This window comes from Aquarana catesbeiana, linkage group LG09, assembly GCF_042186555.1.
Source record: "Aquarana catesbeiana isolate 2022-GZ linkage group LG09, ASM4218655v1, whole genome shotgun sequence".
In the NCBI taxonomy this organism is placed as follows: domain Eukaryota; kingdom Metazoa; phylum Chordata; class Amphibia; order Anura; family Ranidae; genus Aquarana; species Aquarana catesbeiana.
Window position 1 is genome coordinate 47,162,784 of NC_133332.1, and position 19,879 is coordinate 47,182,662.

Below are 19,879 nucleotides of genomic sequence, written 5' to 3' on the forward strand. Positions count from 1 at the left end.
ATTATTGATATAAGATCAACCGTCCTTCGCACTTGATCAGGACCCTGTCTACCACGGATAAACCCCACCTGATCGTTATCAATATATAGTTCTATAAAGGATGCCAATCGGTTAGCTAATATTTTGGTCAATATTTTAAGATCATTATTAATTAGAGAGATAGGTCTATAGTTCTCTATTTGGCTGTTGTCTTTATCTGGTTTTGGGATTACAGATTTATATGCCATATTGAGTTGGTTACCTATCCGAGTGCCCTTAGTCATGGAGTTGAAGAATCTAGTGAGGTAGGGGGTTAGAAGATCAGAAAAAGTTTTATAATAAGGGGTAGAGAAGCCATCAGGCCCTGGCGCTGTAGCACCCTTTAAGGCTTTTATAACTTCTGACACCTCCTCAATGGATATGGGAGCATCCATTTCTGCTTTATGAGTAGGTGTCAGTGTTGGAAGATGTAAGTTGTCTAGGAATTCGTATATTTTAATGGGGTTAGAATTTATCTCTGCCTTATATAACTCAGCATAAAAGTCCTGGAATCCCTTCATGAATCTGTGAATTTTATTGTAAAGGTACCATCCGCCTGTTTGATTTTAGGAAGAGCGTGTGAACGAAGCCTAGATGATAATTTATGTGCTAGCATGGTTCCTATTTTGTCTTTAGTCTGGTAAAACTTGGCCCCAGACCATCTGATAGATTTATCCTCCTTTGTTGTGAGAGCCAAATTCAGGGCCGTCCAAGCTGCATCTAGCTTGGAAACAGGGACATTGGAGGGATCTCTTTTATGATGTTTACTTAAATTAATAAAATCACTCTCCAATCTCTCCATTTCTGACATGCTCTCTCTCGTCTTGCTGAAATTTGTATTAGTTTACCTCTAATGGTCACTTTGTGAGCCGCCCATAGAGTTTCTGCAGAAACATCACCCACATCATTAAAGCAAAAGTTTTCCCGCAGAGCCTCCTGTATTTCAGACACTATAATGGGGTCCTTCAAAATAGATTGATTAAGAGTCCAATGAGAAGCCTGTTGTCCATAATTATCTCTTCTTACTGTTAATAGAACCATGGAATGGTCTGACCAAGCTAAGTCTAAGATAGAGGATGTAATGGCCAATGGAATATGATGTATAGAGACAAGGATGTGATCTATACGTGAATAAGACTGGTGTGGATTTGAGCAGTGAGTAAAATCTCGTACGTTTGGATTTATTTCCCTCCAAATGTCAGTTAAACCTGATTGAAAAATCATTTGCGCTATTTGTAAACTAGCTCTACTGGGTCTAACTGATTGTGTTTTAAGTGGATTAGATTTATCCAGACCAGTATCAAAGGCTCTATTAGAATCATCTCCCATAATTATTACACCTTCCATAAGTGGGCCAAGGGTCTTAAACAATTGTGTGAAGAACTGTGTTTGTCCTTTATTAGGAGCATAGTAAGAAATGAAAGTATATAACTTATCATCAATCGTACCTTTAATCAGTAAAAACCTTCCTTCCGGGTCCTTGTGTTCCATCATAAAAATTAAATTTGCAATGTTTAGAAAATATAATTGCTACTCCCTTCATTTTGTTTTCAGCATTAGCCAAATAAAATACTGGGAATTGTGCATGTAAAAACGAGGGGGGTGTACCGCAGTGGAAAATGAGTCTCCTGTAGGAGAACTACATCAATGTGACTAGCATGATATACCTGAAAGGCCTTCCATCTCTTGACTGGGGAATTCAATTCCTGAGTGTTATGGGAGATAATGCATAGGGGGAAGAAGTAGCATTACTACCAGCCATGGATCAAAAAGAAAATAACGCTGACCAATCCACAGTCATCTGCCCCATTCCATGTGGTAGAAAAAGTAGAGAAGATAAAATCGTTTACTATTATTGAGAGTACCACTTCTAAATACACCTTATAAGGATATCCCATCGGCAGACAGGCTACAAGAGAAAAGAGGTTAGAAGAAATGAAAAAAAAAAAAAGAATAGACATAAAGAGACATCATGGATATATAAAGTACCGAAAGCCCACAACCAGGCCCGGAATGTTGGGAGGTGTAAGACTCCCTCCCCTCATTCAAAACAAAAATATTTAAACAGCCCATAAAAAGGGCTAGAAACCTACCACACAAAGCAGCAAACAACTGGTTTGAGTAGTAGGCGCAGGCACAATGCATCAGCACAGGCCAGTGACAGCATATGAAAAAATTATAAAATATTCAAAGTACAGGACTCGCTAACAGGAGCTCCCTTTTGAGATAGCAATCCAAACTTTCTAGCTAGAGGAAAAAATTAAAAAGAAAAAAAAAAGAAAAAACTATGAGTCCAAACTGGCTAGATTTCAGTGTAAGTGGAAACGTCTTTGACTCAGAAAAACTATGCAGAACCACTGAACTATATGCCTGTAATAGTCTTTTTTAGTGAGAACCAAGCCAGTCTAGGTTCGATATTTATGAACAAACAGAAAAAAAAAAATAATAATTTCCCCTCTTTCGTCTGAGGAACATGGCAAGAAGAAGAAAAAAAAAAAAGGAATTAGAAAATTTCACACAGAAGAGTCTCTTCATCAGGGTGGGAGGTTATCCTTGATTTTCCTGTATTTAGCTTTACTCCAATGTGAAGGAGGTAGGCTTGTAGGGGATTGACGTTTAGCTGAACCCTGTTGTGTGGGTGTTGCTTCCATGTCAGATTCATGTGTAATGAGTTTCAGGTCCAGCAACAGACGTTCAGCCTCTGGAAAGCTATGAAATGCATGTTGTTTGCCTTTGTAAGTAAATTTCAGGGCAAACGGAAAGGCCCAACGATATTTTATGTCTTTCTTGGTGAGTGCTGCCAAGAGGGGTTTCAATGATCGTCTCTTTTGTATGGTATAGGGGGCCTTGATACTGAATCTGTTCCTGTTGATGAGATCTCTTCATTACTTCTTCTTTGATAGAATAATAATGTGGTTTTACTACAGTGTCTCTTGGGGATCCATCCTTCCTCAGAGGGCCAAGGGACCTGTGTGCCCTATCAAGTTCTAATTTATGAGCTGGAACTGAAGGGATCAAGGATTTGATAATATCTTAATAATAATAATATCTTTGTACATCAGAAATTGTTTCTGGTAGTCCTCTGATCCGAAAATTATCCCTCCTCGATCGGTTCTCAAGGTCATCGATCCGATCCTGAGCAATGTCAAGCTTTTCTTGCATAAACTGCAAATGGTCAGTATTCTGATTTGCCCTGGAGATAGTGACATCTAGCTTGTGTTCTATATGTTCAATTCTTTTTCCCAGGGATTGGAAATCTGCCCTTATTTCCCCTGTAATTCTGTCAGCATTTTGGGTTAGTCCTTTGTCTAGCAATTCAGAGATTCTAGCAAATAATTCAGTCACATTAAAAGTTACCTCAGGAGTCTGCACTGTTTGTACAGTTATAGAGTCAGGGTAAATTGGGTTGGCATCCAATAAGTGCATTTCCATAAGTCACACAGAACATTCTATCAAAGTTACTGCAGTTTCAGGAGATGACATGTTAAGAGAGGGAACTAAGCCTGATAATTGTGGAACATATGAGAGAGTCACAGGGTTAACAATTTGCCTGCCTGCTATGGAAACCTCAGCTCCTGACTGAATGGTTATCTGAGGTACTAAAGGTCTCTGAGATAAGATTCAGGACTTTTTCTTCTTTTCTTATCTATATAGAAAGGTGCCCTGGGGTCTCCTCAACCTGTTCCTGTTATTTTGGGAACTCCTGAAAGTCGTTACCTGCCTTTTATTTTCGCTGTATGGCTGGCTCTGTGCGGACCTCTGGGCCTACACAGAGCCTCCGCGCATGTGCCCCCTATGTCAAGGCATTCTTCTTCCCGAGAATGCTGACCAATGATGTTGGGAATTTTTATTTCCAAATGACCACTGTTGCTGGATATTTTTTCTCACTGGTTCCGGCTATTTTTTTTCCTCCCACTGAACCCTGATACTGACTATTTTTTCCACCACTGACCCCTGATACTGACTATTTTTTCCACCAATGACCCCCAGTGCCAGGCTATTATTTTTTTGCACTGACCACCATGTGTGGCATTATTTCTTTCCACGCCACAGCTGAGATGTTCTAACTTCCACTGATGCTGTGGCATTTTTTCCTCCCACTGATCACATAAGGGGCTCATGATACATACCCCTGGCTTCCACTAGCCTAATATATAAAATTAAAAGTACTAATCACATGATGTGAAGCTATCCACAACAATGCACCCACTACATCACCAACCTCATCTTGACATATTGTCCACTCCGCTACTCCCAAGACCTTTTGCTCTCTAGTTCCCTTGTTACCTCCTCCCATGCTCACCTGCAGGACTTCAACAACCTCTCCCTGCCTTTGGAACTCCCTACCCCAGTATGTCAGTTTAGCTCATACCCGGTCTACCTTTAGGTGATCTCTGATAACTCATTCATCCACCTAAGAACCGTACTTCGGCCACTTCTATCAACATATCCCCCACAACTATTACCTTTTGTACAACCTCCCGCTCTCTTTAGATTGTAAGCTCAATGAGCAGGGCCCTCATAATCCTTTTGTATTAAACTGTTTTCTAATTGTACTGTCTCCCTTTATATTGTACAGCACTGCGCAAACTGTTGGAGCTTTACAAATCCTGTATATTTATAATACTCCTGACTGTTGCACCCTGTACACTATGCTGTATATTGCACTTTTCTGACTGCTTTACTCTATGTGCTGTGCACTAGGGATGGGCTGGCTTTTCGAGACGAACATAAGTTCGACTCCAACATTGGCTGTTCGCCCGTTCACCGAATAGCGAACAATTTGGGGTGTTCGCGGCAAATTCGAAAGCCGCGGAACACCCTTTAAAAGTCTATGGCAGAAATCAAAAGTGCTAGTTTTAAAGGTTAATATGCAAGTTATGGTCATAAAAAGGGTTTGGGGACCCGGGTCCTGCCCCAGGGGATAGGTATTAATGCAAAAAAAGTTTTAAAAATGGCCGTTTTTTCGGGAGCAGTGATTTTAATAATGCTTAAAGTGAAATAATAAAAGTGAAATATTCCTTTAAATTGCGTACCTGGGGGGGTGTCTATAGTATGCCTGTAAAGTAGTGCATTTTCCCCGTGTTTAGAACAGTCCGAGAGCAAAATGACATTTCTAAAGGAAAAAAAGTCATTTAAAACTACTCGCGGCTAAAATGAATTGTCGGGTCTCTGCAATACACATAAAAGTCATTGAAAAAAAATGGCATGCTATTCCCCCACAGTCAATTACCAGGCCCTTTGGGTCTGGTATGAATATTAAGGGGAACCCCGAACCAAAATTAAAAAAATAAATAAATTGCGTGGGGGTCCCCCTAAATTCCATACCAGACCCTTCAGGTCTGGTATGGATATTACGAGGAACCCCGTGCCAAAATTTAAAAAAAAAATGGCATGGGGGTCCCCCTCAAAATCCATACCAGACCCTTCAGGCCCAAAATTTTCTTCCTGGAGGTCCCACTTTCCAAATGGCCTTGTAATTGGTCCAGCCAGACCTCCAAATTATGAGCCACTATTGTTGTAGCAATTGCAGGTTTTAGATTTGTCATGGCTACTTATAGTAGGTGAGGTTGAAAAAAGACACAAGTCCATCAAGTCCAACCTATGTGTGTGATTATGTGTCAGTATTGCATTGTATATCCCTGTATGTTGTGGTCATTCAGGTGCTTATCTAATAGTTTCTTGAAGCTATCAATGCTCCCCGCTGAGACCACCGCCTGTGGAAGGGAATTCCACATCCTTGCCGCTCTTACAGTAAAGAACCCTCTACGTAGTTTAAGATTAAACCTCTTTTCTTCTAATTTTAATGAGTGGCCACGAGTCTTGGTAAACTCTCTTCTGCGAAAAAGTTTTATCCCTATTGAGGGGTCACCAGTCCGGTATTTGTAAATTGAAATCATATCCCCTCTCAAGCGTCTCTTCTCCAGAGAGAATAAGTTCAGTGCTTGCAACCTTTCCTCATAACTAAGATCCTCCAGACCCTTTATTAGCTTTGTTGCCCTTCTTTGTACTCGCTCCATTTCCAGTACATCCTTCCTGAGGACTGGTGCCCAGAACTGGACCGCATACTCTAGGTGCGGCCGGACCAGAGTCTTGTAGAGCGGGAGAATTATCGTTTTATCTCTGGAGTTGATCCCCCTTTTAATGCATGCCAATATTCTGTTTGCTTTGTTAGTAGCAGCTTGGCATTGCCTGCCATTGCTGAGCCTATCATCCACTAGGACCCCCAGGTCCTTTTCCATCCTAGATTCCCCCAGAGGTTCTCCCCCCAGTGTATAGATTGCATTCATATTTTTGCCACCCAAATGCATTATTTTACATTTTTCTACATTGAACCTCATTTGCCATGTAGTCGCCCACCCCATTAATTTGTTCAGGTCTTTTTGCAAGGTTTCCACGTCCTGCGGAGAAGTTATTGCCCTGCTTAGCTTAGTATCGTCTGCAAATACAGAGATTGAACTGTTTATCCCATTCTCCAGATCGTTTATGAACAAATTAAATAGGATTGGTCCCAGCACAGAACCCTGGGGCACCCCACTACCCACCCCTGACCATTCTGAGTACTCCCCATTTATCACCACCCTCTGAACTCGCCCTTGTAGCCAGTTTTCAATCCATGTACTCACCCTATGGTCCATGCCAACAGACCTTATTTTGTACAGTAAACGTTTATGGGGAACTGTGTCAAATGCTTTTGCAAAATCCAGATACACCACGTCTACAGGCCTTCCTTTATCTAGATGGCAACTCACCTCCTCATAGAAGGTTAATAGATTGGTTTGGCAAGAACGATTCTTCATGAATCCATGCTGATTACTGCTAATGATATCGTTCGTATTACTAAAATCCTGTATATAGTCCCTTATCATCCCCTCCAAGAGTTTACATACTATCGATGTTAGGCTAACTGGTCTGTAATTCCCAGGGATGTATTTTGGGCCCTTTTTAAATATAGGTGCTACATTGGCTTTTCTCCAATCAGCTGGTACCATTCCAGTCAGTAGACTATCTGTAAAAATTAGGAACAACGGTCTGGCAATCACTTGACTGAGTTCCCTAAGTACCCTCGGATGCAAGCCATCTGGTCCCGGTGATTTATTAATGTTAAGTTTCTCAAGTCTAATTTTAATTCCGTCCTCTGTTAACCATGGAGGTGCTTCCTGTGTTGTGTCATGAGGATAAACACTGCAGTTTTGGTTACTGAAGCCCCCCGATTCACTCGTGAAGACTGAGGAGAAGAATAAATTCAATACCTTCGCCATCTCCCCATCCTTTGTAACCAGATGTCCTTCCTCATTCTTTATGGGGCCAATATGGTCTGTCCTCCCTTTTTTACTGTTTACATACTTAAAGAATTTCTTGGGATTTTTTTTGCTCTCCTCCGCTATGTGTCTTTCATGTTCTATCTTAGCTGTCCTAATTGCACCTTTACATATCCTGTTGCATTCTTTATAAAGTCTGAATGCTGAGGATGATCCCTCAACCTTGTATTTTTTGAAGGCCTTCTCCTTTGCTTTTATATGCATTTTTACATTGGAGTTAAGCCATCCAGGACTTTTGTTCGCTCTTTTAAATTTATTACCCAATGGGATACATTGGCTAATGCCCTTATTTAATATGCTCTTAAAGCAAACCCATCTCTCCTCCGTATTCTTTGTTTCTAATATTTTATCCCAGTTTATGCCTTTTAGCAAGGTTTGTAGTTTAGGGAAGTTGGCTCTTTTGAAATTCAGTGTCTTTGTATTCCCTTTATGTTTCCTATTTGTGTGATTTATACTGAAACTAATTGACCTGTGATCACTGTTACCTAAATTGCCCCGCATTTCCACATCCGTGATCAGGTCTGTATTGTTGGTAATCAGTAGATCCAGTAATGTTTTATTTCTAGTTGGTGCGTCTACCATCTGACCCATAAAATTGTCCTGCAAGACATTAAGGAACTGGCGAGCCTTAAATGAATGTGCGGTTCCCTCCGCCCAGTCTATGTCTGGATAATTAAAATCCCCCATTATGATAACACTTCCCATTCTTGCTGCTAATCCAATTTGTGATAGGAGATCTGTCTCCACTTCCTCCCTCAGGTTTGGGGGCCTATAGCATACTCCCAGTATTATTTTCCCCTTAGCTTTATCCCTTTGGAGCTCTACCCATAAGGATTCCACCTCCTCTCTAGCTCCCTCAGTGATGTCATCTCTCACATTCACTTGTACATTATTCTTGATATATAGGCATACCCCTCCCCCTTTTTTATCCTCTCTATCCTTGCGGTATAGGGTATACCCTTGAATGTTTGCCAGCCAATCATGAGAGCTGTTGAACCAGGTCTCTGAAATTCCCACAAAATCCAAATCCTCCTCGTACAACAGTATCTCTAGTTCACCCATCTTGTCCGCCATGCTCCTGGCATTGGTGAACATGCCACATAGTTTAGACCGGTCGCATATTGTCCTCGTATTGGGTGTTTCGAGATTGCAACTAGGACTTGCTACTATACTCACCTTGTGTTTTTGTGCTTTGGTTAACCTACCACTAATGCCCCCAATACTACCCTCTGGAATATCTTCCGCGCTGGCTATCTCTGCCTCTGGACCCTCCCCCCCATCGCCTAGTTTAAAAACCCCTCTAACTTGTTGGCCATCTTCCTTCCCAGCAGATCTGCACCCTCCTCATTTAGGTGCAGTCCGTCCCTTCTATAGTACCGGTTACCAACTGAGAAGTCGGCCCAGTCCTCCAGGAACCCAAACCCCTCCTTACTACACCAGCTCTTCAGCCACTTGTTTACTTCCCTAATCTCCCTCTTCCTTTCTGGTGTGGCTCGATGTACCGGTAGTATTCCTGAGAATACTACCTTGGAGGTCCTTTTCCTCAATTTAGCTCCTAAGTCCCTAAAATCGTTCTTTAGGACACTCCATCTGCCTCTGACTTTGTCATTGGTGCCAACGTGCACCATGACAGCCGGGTCTTCCCCAGCCCCTCCCAGTAATCTGTCCACAAGATCCGTGATGTGCCGAACCCGAGCGCCCGGTAGACAACATACTGTTCGGCGCTTCAGGTCTTGGTTACAGATTGCCCTCTCTGTCCTTCTAAGAATTGAGTCCCCTACCACCAGAATCTGTCTTTCCTTTCCCTTTGCTGCCCCCCCACTCTCACTGGAGGAGTTCTTCCCCTGGCAGCTAGGAGAGTCCCTCAGCTCCAGCAGTGCTGGTCCCTGACTGGTTTCACCAATGTCACTCAAAGTAGCGTACTTATTGGGATGCTCCAGTCCTGGATCGGCCTCCCTGGCATTTCCCCCTCTACCCCTCCTGACTGTCACCCATCTACTCTTTGCTAGTGCCAGCACCTCTTTGTCTCCACCCGCCTCTGTGCTGGCCCCTGCCGGCACCTGCCGTGTACGTTCCTGGCTCTCCTTTAGTATGGAGGGACTTCTCAGTGCTGACAGTTGCTTCCCCAGATTCAGAACCTGGGCTTCCAGGGAAACAATGTGCTTACATTTTGCACAGCAGTATTCGCCCTCGATCTGATGATCAAGGAACGCATACATGCGGCAAGATGTACAAAGAGTCGCCTCTCCACACCCGCCGGGCATCGTACCTATTAAATTTAGTGAGGATTTGGGGATTTTACCCTGTCCAAATTACCTAACAGCTAGCTTCCTGGCACTAATACTCAAGACAATACACAGGTACACAACAAGACAATACACAGGTACACAACAAGACAATACACAGGTACACAACAAGACAATACACAGGTACACAAGACAATACACAGGTACTCACAGACCTACGTGCAATCGCAGAACAGTCGCAGACCTATGTACACTAGCAATACTCAAGTATACAATACACAATACACAAGTACTAACGATCCACACACACTACTCAGACAACACTCATGTACTCACACTACACAGGTACTATGACCCCTGTTATAATCTCCTGTTTTAAACTCTGGTTTTAACTCACCACTTAGAAAAGTTCCACTTGGTATAAGTTCCAGCAATCTCCCAATGAGCAGGCTCAGGATGAGTCCTACACACAGTTATATAGACTGCAGGCACCTGTGAGCAATCACCCCTCCCCCTACTTAATAGCCTGAAGGAACCAAAGAAGAAAAAAAAAAAAAAAAAAGCTATTTAAAAAGTGACAGAAAAGGCTAATTGAAAAGCTAAAAGGAAAAGCCCCAAAAATGCTACCCAGCAAACAAAAAGTAAAACTTGTTCACTCTCCCTCTGGTTTTAACTCACCACTTAGAAAAGTTCCACTTGGTATAAGTTCCAGCAATCTCCCAATGAGCAGGCTCAGGATGAGTCCTACACACAGTTATATAGACTGCAGGCACCTGTGAGCAATCACCCCTCCCCCTACTTAATAGCCTGAAGGAACCAAAGAAGAAAAAAAAAAAAAAAAAAGCTATTTAAAAAGTGACAGAAAAGGCTAATTGAAAAGCTAAAAGGAAAAGCCACAAAAATGCTACCCAGCAAACAAAAAGTAAAACTTGTTCACTCTCCCTCTGGTTTTAACTCACCACTTAGAAAAGTTCCACTTGGTATAGGTTCCAGCAATCTCCCAATGAGCAGGCTCAGGATGAGTCCTACACACAGTTATATAGACTGCAGGCACCTGTGAGCAATCACCCCTCCCCCTACTTAATAGCCTGAAGGAACCAAAGAAGAAAAAAAAAAAAAAAAAAGCTATTTAAAAAGTGACAGAAAAGGCTAATTGAAAAGCTAAAAGGAAAAGCCCCAAAAATGCTACCCAGCAAACAAAAAGTAAAACTTGTTCACTCTCCCTCTGGTTTTAACTCACCACTTAGAAAAGTTCCACTTGGTATAAGTTCCAGCAATCTCCCAATGAGCAGGCTCAGGATGAGTCCTACACACAGTTATATAGACTGCAGGCACCTGTGAGCAATCACCCCTCCCCCTACTTAATAGCCTGAAGGAACCAAAGAAGAAAAAAAAAAAAAAAAAAGCTATTTAAAAAGTGACAGAAAAGGCTAATTGAAAAGCTAAAAGGAAAAGCCCCAAAAATGCTACCCAGCAAACAAAAAGTAAAACTTGTTCACTCTCCCTCTGGTTTTAACTCACCACTTAGAAAAGTTCCACTTGGTATAAGTTCCAGCAATCTCCCAATGAGCAGGCTCAGGATGAGTCCTACACACAGTTATATAGACTGCAGGCACCTGTGAGCAATCACCCCTCCCCCTACTTAATAGCCTGAAGGAACCAAAGAAGAAAAAAAAAAAAAAAAAAGCTATTTAAAAAGTGACAGAAAAGGCTAATTGAAAAGCTAAAAGGAAAAGCCACAAAAATGCTACCCAGCAAACAAAAAGTAAAACTTGTTCACTCTCCCTCTGGTTTTAACTCACCACTTAGAAAAGTTCCACTTGGTATAGGTTCCAGCAATCTCCCAATGAGCAGGCTCAGGATGAGTCCTACACACAGTTATATAGACTGCAGGCACCTGTGAGCAATCACCCCTCCCCCTACTTAATAGCCTGAAGGAACCAAAGAAGAAAAAAAAAAAAAAAAAAGCTATTTAAAAAGTGACAGAAAAGGCTAATTGAAAAGCTAAAAGGAAAAGCCCCAAAAATGCTACCCAGCAAACAAAAAGTAAAACTTGTTCACTCTCCCTCTGGTTTTAACTCACCACTTAGAAAAGTTCCACTTGGTATAAGTTCCAGCAATCTCCCAATGAGCAGGCTCAGGATGAGTCCTACACACAGTTATATAGACTGCAGGCACCTGTGAGCAATCACCCCTCCCCCTACTTAATAGCCTGAAGGAACCAAAGAAGAAAAAAAAAAAAAAAAAAAAGCTATTTAAAAAGTGACAGAAAAGGCTAATTGAAAAGCTAAAAGGAAAAGCCCCAAAAATGCTACCCAGCAAACAAAAAGTAAAACTTGTTCACTCTCCCTCTGGTTTTAACTCACCACTTAGAAAAGTTCCACTTGGTATAAGTTCCAGCAATCTCCCAATGAGCAGGCTCAGGATGAGTCCTACACACAGTTATATAGACTGCAGGCACCTGTGAGCAATCACCCCTCCCCCTACTTAATAGCCTGAAGGAACCAAAGAAGAAAAAAAAAAAAAAAAAAGCTATTTAAAAAGTGACAGAAAAGGCTAATTGAAAAGCTAAAAGGAAAAGCCCCAAAAATGCTACCCAGCAAACAAAAAGTAAAACTTGTTCACTCTCCCTCTGGTTTTAACTCACCACTTAGAAAAGTTCCACTTGGTATAAGTTCCAGCAATCTCCCAATGAGCAGGCTCAGGATGAGTCCTACACACAGTTATATAGACTGCAGGCACCTGTGAGCAATCACCCCTCCCCCTACTTAATAGCCTGAAGGAACCAAAGAAGAAAAAAAAAAAAAAGCTATTTAAAAAGTGACAGAAAAGGCTAATTGAAAAGCTAAAAGGAAAAGCCCCAAAAATGCTACCCAGCAAACAAAAAGTAAAACTTGTTCACTCTCCCTCTGGTTTTAACTCACCACTTAGAAAAGTTCCACTTGGTATAAGTTCCAGCAATCTCCCAATGAGCAGGCTCAGGATGAGTCCTACACACAGTTATATAGACTGCAGGCACCTGTGAGCAATCACCCCTCCCCCTACTTAATAGCCTGAAGGAACCAAAAAAGAAAAAAAAAAAAAAAAAAAAAAAAAAAGCTATTTAAAAAGTGACAGAAAAGGCTAATTGAAAAGCTAAAAGGAAAAGCCCCAAAAATGCTACCCAGCAAACAAAAAGTAAAACTTGTTCACTCTCCCTCTGGTTTTAACTCACCACTTAGAAAAGTTCCACATACTTCCCATGACCTTTTCAGCAGTACCTCCATCCTCTTGTCCATGGGTTCCCTAAGGACACCTATGTCCTCAAAGGCAAGGTTTGTTGTTTTGGCGCACTGGGAAAAGGCTGCGTCCACTTTGGGCACTTTGTTCCAAACACAGGCGGAATCCTCATTGAAAGGGAATCTCCTCTTCAGACTTTAGGAAAAAAATATTTTTTCTCCGGTTCCACTCTTTAATAGAGTCCACCAGTGCGCTGTGTACCAGAAATATCCTGTTTTGGTCTTCTTTCACGGTCTGATACATCTGGTCATGTTGGGACAAAGAGGTCTGCTCTTCTTTAATCTCTAGCGTCTCGTAGATTTCCCCCAATAAGGCATCCACCTCCTCGAGTGAGAGCCGGTATCTGGGGGAACTTGTCCCTTGGCTCAGAATATCTTTGGATGATGCCGTCTCACTTGGCTTATCCAAAGAATCCGATTCCTCACCCACCTCTGGGGCTGAAGCGAGGGGAACTGCAGCTGGTTGTTTTGGGGTTTCAAGGTTTGCCAGCATCGACTTAATGGCCTTCATTTCCTTCTGAACACCAGAAATCAATTCCTTGCAAGCCCCTGTTGCCTCCTTGTAAACCAATTAATCAATACAGGGTTTACAAAGGGACTTGTTCCACCTTTCTTTAAATTTGTTCGTACATGACGGACACCTTCTTCACCCCCCTAACCTCTTCGGTTCTTTGGGCTGAACCAAGAGAAGGAGAGAAGAGAAGGAAGTGAAAAAAACAAAGACAAACTGCCGTCAGACAAAAACCTTAGCCAATCAGTGGGTGTCCTTCACCAACACCTATGTGCATCCCCACCAGCCGCTAACGGGATTCCATGACTCTTTAGCCCGGATCCTGTCTCAAAGAGGAGGTCCAGCCCCGTAGGTCCAAGGCACCCGTGTCCACCTATCTGAGCTGGGTTGGCCCCACTGCCACCTGGTTCAGCTGCATCCTTGCTGTCTGTTCCTTGCTGGAGCATCGCGCTGTGGACCCAAATCGCTGGCTTCCCACCCTGTGGCTGGCGTTTTTAAAAGAACCGCCATGGCTCCGGCGTCCACGCTCGCCGCATGACCCAAAATCGGAAGTGGTGTGCCGAAGTCCCCACCCTCCTCCTGCGTTTCACAGGCCGGAACTCGATGCCCACGCCAGGATACCATAGTATCCGGCCAGCTATGCGGGGAACGTCAGCCCTCCCCGAACTGTTGTGGAGGAGGACGCCGCTACCAGCTCCTTTGCAGCCTGACCGGGGGACCCAGATGCCTGCCACCTTTTCCAGGTATTTGCAGACCTCCTTCCCCTTCTCACATAGGTAGCTCCCAGGCTCAGGGGAAGGAGAGCTCCATCCAGCCCCCTGTCATGATATAAATTTGTCCAAAACAGGAATACCTGTAATATAAGAGAGGGGATACCTACCTTTCCTGCTGCTCACATAACCAGAAAGTCACAGTGTTCATTCAGTAGAAATAGTTTTCTGTCCACAGAAAACTGACACTTCCAGGAGTGTCAGCCTCCTGTGTCCCCCTACTGCTTTCATTGCTTTCTCCTGCTGACCTTCCCTAATTACACAAGACAGGAGTCATGCGGAGGTCAGCTGGAGGAACCCATTTAAGTAACGGGGGGCCCAGGAGAGCGACACTTTTGGAAGTGTCAGTTCTCCTGTAGACTTCAGAGTAGGATTCTACAGAACAGAACAGTGTTCTGGTGGTGTGAGCAGCAGGAAAGGTAGGTATCCCTGCTCTTATTTTGCAGGCATGTCTATTTCGGACATAATGAGTCAGTAATGAGTAAGCACGACAGTGTGAAACGCGTCTACTGAGAACCTTTGGACTGACTGTATGTGTGTTATGTTTCTTTTTTTATGGATCTTCAATAAAGCTACTGTTTTTAACTCCTGGATGTGCCGCCACCTTTCTCTTTTTCTATGGACTGTTTTGGCTGTGGACCAAGCAGGCACCCATGTCTTCACAGCAGTGCATGAGATCTTGCAGGCTGCTTGGAGCTTCCATTGTTTTTGACATGTTTATGTTATGACAGGCCTGCTATGAAGTATAACCAAATCCAGTAACTAAAATACAGTGCCAGGACAGGATCATCCAGTGTCCAGGGCTAAAATACGGAACTGCACCCACCTCTCCTTCTGCGTACTGCCCTGCCTGCTCTGGCACACCCAATTCTTCACCTCTCATACTCTGACTGCCCACCATTGATATTGAGGGTGTACTGTGCATGCATAGTCATTTGCTTGCCTTCTAGCATCTGGGGGTGGATGGGCGGTTCCTCGTTCACTGTGGACGATCGGGGTGAGGAGGGCAGAGAGTGGGCATGTTGGAGCACAATGTGTAAGCAGTAGCTGTTAGAGCAAACAAAGTGGAGGGAAGGCCACATTTCAATAGTTGCCCAATCTGGAGCATGCATGCAGTGGGGTGCTAGCTAAGCAGCGCCCCCTTTCCTTGGGTAAGAGTGTTGCACCCTGGTCCGCTGCCTCTCCTGACCCTTTTCCCAGCCTGGCTAAAACCTCATCCTCAAACACCTTTCAACCCTAGAATCTGAGAAAAAGGGACACTTTGGGATGGAGAAGACATGGATGATGGTAGATGTGGATACACTGCATTACAACATAACAAGGTCACTAGAAGAATGTTTCTGTCTTTCTTTGCTTAATCTAAAGTATACAAGTTGTGAAATATTTATTTTAGCATTTAGCTAGAAATCAGGAAAATTCCTTCTCTCGACCTTTTGTGTTTTGTTCCTAATATATATCCAGAGTCTGATCAGTAACATCAGTGTGTGGGACAGGGAGGTGAAAGTACAGACTGTTGGAGAGGCACTTTTCAGGATGTTACCTTTGCTTCTACTCATCCACATTGCATGTAAGTAATAGAGGGACTGATTTTTCAATGTCAGTAATCAAAACTGTCTTCCTAAATGATCTATGACCACAGAGGTTTAAAAAAAAAAAGAAATTCTGAAAATTTGGGGCATGTGCCAGGCAGAATCTTCTACTTGTGGTCTATTAGACAAAGCTCCTACTTGACTGTTAACAGTGACTCCTGTTTTATACACTGATCAGGTATGACATTATGACCACGGACAGTTAACGTGAATAACACTGGGGTTGATTTAGTAAAACTGGAGAGTGCAAAATCTAGTACAGCTCTACATAGAGGCTAATCGGTTTCAAGGTTTGTTTGTTTTGATTAAAAAAAAAAAAAAAAAAAAGCTTATTTGAACAAGCTGAATTTAGAAGCTGATTGGACACCATACACAGCTGCACCAAGTTTTGCACTCTCCAGTTTTGGTAAATCAACCCCATTGATTATCTCATTAGAATGGCACCTGGAAGTGGATGGGATGTATAAGGCTGGCCATACATTATGCAATTTTCTTGTACAACTTTCCTTTAGATTTACCAAAGCCATATAATACGAGGTCAAACCTAAACACTCTCAATTTGTATGCAATCAGACAGACAGGCCCTTATACTACATACCGTATTTATCGGCGTATAACACGCGCCGGCGTATAACACGCACCCCAAGTTTAGGAGGGAATTTTAAGGAAAAAAACTTTTAGGAGGTAAGTTTAAGGGAAAAAAAACTTACATTTAAATGCCCATCATTGCAGCCTTGTCAGTGTCATTGAAGCCTTCTCAGTGCAGCCTTTCCCCAGTGCAGCCATATCAGTGCAGCCTTGTCAGTGCAGCCTTGCCCCAGTGCAGCCTTGTCAGTGCAGCCTTGTCCCAGTGCAGCCATGTCAGTGCAGCCCAGTGTTCATTGCAGCCTTGTCCCAGTACAGCCTTGCAATCCCCGACGATTGTTTGCGATCGCGCCGACATACACATCAGAGTGTACAGATTTAAATATGGCGCCGTCGGACTCGGCGGAGCAGAGCGAGCGCCGCCGAGATCGAAGGGACTGGGCGGAGCCGAGATACACATAGCCGAGAGTACTCGGCTCCTCTCGGCTCCGCTCACAGTCACGCCCAGTCCCGCCATTGGACCTGTGTTATGTCCATCATAGGGCGGGACTGGGTGTGACTGTGAGCGGAGCCGAGAAGAGCCGAGTACTCTCGGCTATGTGTATCTCGGCTCCGCCCAGTCCCTTCGATCTTGGCGGCGCTCGCTCTGCTCCGCCGAGTCCGCCGGCGCCATATTTAAATCTGTACACTCGGATGTGTATGTCGGCGCGATCGCAAAAAATCAGCGGGGATCGGCGTATAACACGCACCCACGATTTTCCCCTGATTTTAAGGGGAAAAAAGTGCATGTTATACGCCGATAAATACGGTATTTGAAGGTAAATCTAAAGAAAATTGAAGAAAATTGTATGGTGTATGGCCAGCTTAAGACAGGAAGTGAATACGTTCTCCCTGAAGTTTAAAGCAGAAAAAAAAATGGGCAAGCATAAGGATTTGAGTGACTTTGTGAAGGCCAAATTGTAATAGCTAGATGACAGGGTCAGAGCATGTTCCCGGTGTGCAGTGGTTGGGACAGGACATTAACTTTCACTCTCGATGATAATGGTAAACAGGACAAACAGAGAGGATGCACAGACAGCAACAAGAACCAGACAGAGGATCAAATCCCTCTCCACTCTGTCCAAAACTTAAAAAAAAAACAGTTTTGTCTTAAGTTCCAAAAATCCCTATTATTGAGACAGCACACAACACTTTTGACTTATGTTTTCATAGTTGTTCATCCAATTATATTCTAAAAAAAAAAAAAGAAAGAAGAATCGGGCTTTGCCATTTAATTTTGCACCTATTCCTGTGAACAAATTGTAATACGGTCTCTCATTTCATTTGTCCTCAGCAATCTCATAACTTGCCAATTGTCTAAGTCAAATACTTTAATTGTATACTCAACACACCAGGGCCTTTTAAGATGCCAGTTAAGGAACACTTATTTATATAAAGCTTCTTTACCCCTCCATTCAATAATCAAAAATAGGATAATTGATTTAAAAAATTTTTTTTGCATAAGGAAGAACCAGCTTTTCACCCCATACATGTAGTAATCAAAGAACTTAACTGATTAAGGGGCTTCTTCTAATCTGTCTTCCTTTAGTCAATCCCCGAAAGCTCATCTCTTCAGGACAGCCTCTCATGCTCCAGTAAAAACTGGAATTTAAAACTTTCTCCATTAGCTTATCCTGCACAGTTATTACCTTTTGTATCACTTACTCATCCCTTTTAGATTGTAAGATTTTACCACGAGCAGGGCCCTCCTAAAACTGGCCATGGATTGATCAAAAATCTGCTGGTTCAGCAGCGACACCAAATTTTGATCCCTCTGTAGGCCATTCCCACTCCAGAGAAATTGATCTAATAATCTGCAAGTGAAAAACAAAAAATCCTGTGTGCTGCTCACAGCTAAATGAAACTGATACGAAGCAGCTGCAAACTGTGTTTCCACATTCACCAGAAACTGAAAACCTAAAATGTATTGCGCTACTTCAAAAATGAACATATGATCCACCCAAAACTGAGAAGTGACGCTAACATCCACTGTAATTATCAATCAACAATTCATGGATCAGTATGTTATGAATGTATGTTACTATCGGTGTGATAGTATATTTATTGAAATAACTCTTTATATAAATATATTACTTATTCAAAGAAAGAAGTTATTTTTGGTCATTATTGAAGTTTGTGTGCAGTGTTGTCATTTCTCCTGCAGGTGGAGCTACCAGTACCCAGGTAGAGGTAATCCTAATCGTAAGTGTATATTGTGGGTTAAAGTTAATGCTCATATTATTTCAACACTGCACTACAGTTGTGTCAAGGGGAGTGAACAATTTAAGAAGGGTGTAGAGCAAAGAGGACAGGCCCGCTTAAACCAGCAGCTCCACCGTGAGTTATTGCTACAAATTTCCGTCAACAAATGTTTGAGAGCAGGTTCTCAATTTTTCCGACAACAAAAGTCTTTGTTGGAAATTCCGACCGTGTGTAGCCATTTCCGACGCGCAAAAGTGCTGCACATTCTCGGAATCAATTCAACGCATGCCCGGAATCATTGTACTTAATTTTTCTCGGCTCATCGTAGTGTTGTACGTCTCCGCGTTTTGATCTGTGCTTACCCAGCTTTACCTTATTCCTTGCTCCAGTATGCTCTCCCAGTGCTGTGACTGGTGCTGTGGAGCTCCTGGGTGAATTGTGATTGGCTGCGGTCACACTCCAGATTCATCATATCATACAGGGTTAATGTTCCTGTATTGTATGATGATGCTAAGGCTTTGGGTGGAGGGAGGAGAGTACTGCAGGTGGCTGGAGCAAGTATAAGTTTTCCCCCAGCACTGCAATGGTGGACTTTTTTACTTTGCTGGATTTGGGCTGCATTCAGGGCTGCTGTTAAAAATCACAGGGCCCCATACAGCCTACCTGAAAGGGCCACCCTAAAAAAATATAAAAACAATATTTTTGCTAACAATACACAACCACCAAAATCATTATTAGCATACACAAACACAACAAAACTTATAAACTTACAGGGCAACAGGAGGGTACAGTGTGGGGGGAGGGGGCAGGATAAGCACAGTACAGGGGGGCAGGAGGGCACAGTACAGCAGTTAGGAGGGTACAGTACAGGGGGGCACAGTAGGAGAGGGACAGAAAAGTACAGTACGGGGGGCAGGAGGGAACAGTATGGGGGGGGGGGTAGGAGGAAACAGTACAGAGGGCAAGAGGGTACAGTATAGGGGCAATAATGTAGAATACAGATATGGTCTCCTGAAGCAGAGCTGTGCAGGGAAGCTGATGTCACAGATCCTATCTATTCTGGCAGGGTGCTGTCACTGGGCTAAATATACAACAGGAATGACAACTCCCCTCTTCCTTCCCCTTCAGAGTTTCTGGCTCTCTTCTGGTGCTTTGCAGGGGTTAAAGAAGGATCCCGAGGTGGAGCATCTTACTACTACTGCTGCTGCTTGTGCGGGTGGGATGTGCACTGCTCCAATCACATGGGATGAATAGGAGAAGAGGGTCAGCAGGGATTGGCGCAGCACACAGTACACATCTCACCCACACAAGCAGCAGTA

General features: G+C 43.1%; 1 protein-coding gene across 7 annotated transcripts in view; it reads left to right on the forward strand.

Moving 5' to 3' along the window:
* LOC141107591 (complement factor B-like) overlaps window positions 1-19,879 on the forward strand; it is a 216,902-nt gene that overhangs the window by 31,848 nt on the left and 165,175 nt on the right. For 2 of the 7 annotated variants that reach the window (XM_073598439.1, XM_073598437.1), the window contains exon 1: window positions 15,561-15,712. The exons of 3 other annotated variants lie outside the window; for them this stretch is intronic. Coding sequence is in view for 2 of the 4 variants with exons in the window: in XM_073598437.1 (XP_073454538.1) it covers window positions 15,679-15,712 (34 nt within the window). In the remaining 2 variants the exon portion in view is untranslated. Of the gene's footprint in view, window positions 1-1,148; window positions 1,174-15,560; window positions 15,713-19,879 lie in introns of those variants that run through there. 2 more of the 7 variants (XM_073598438.1, XM_073598441.1) reach the window with 2 other exon arrangements.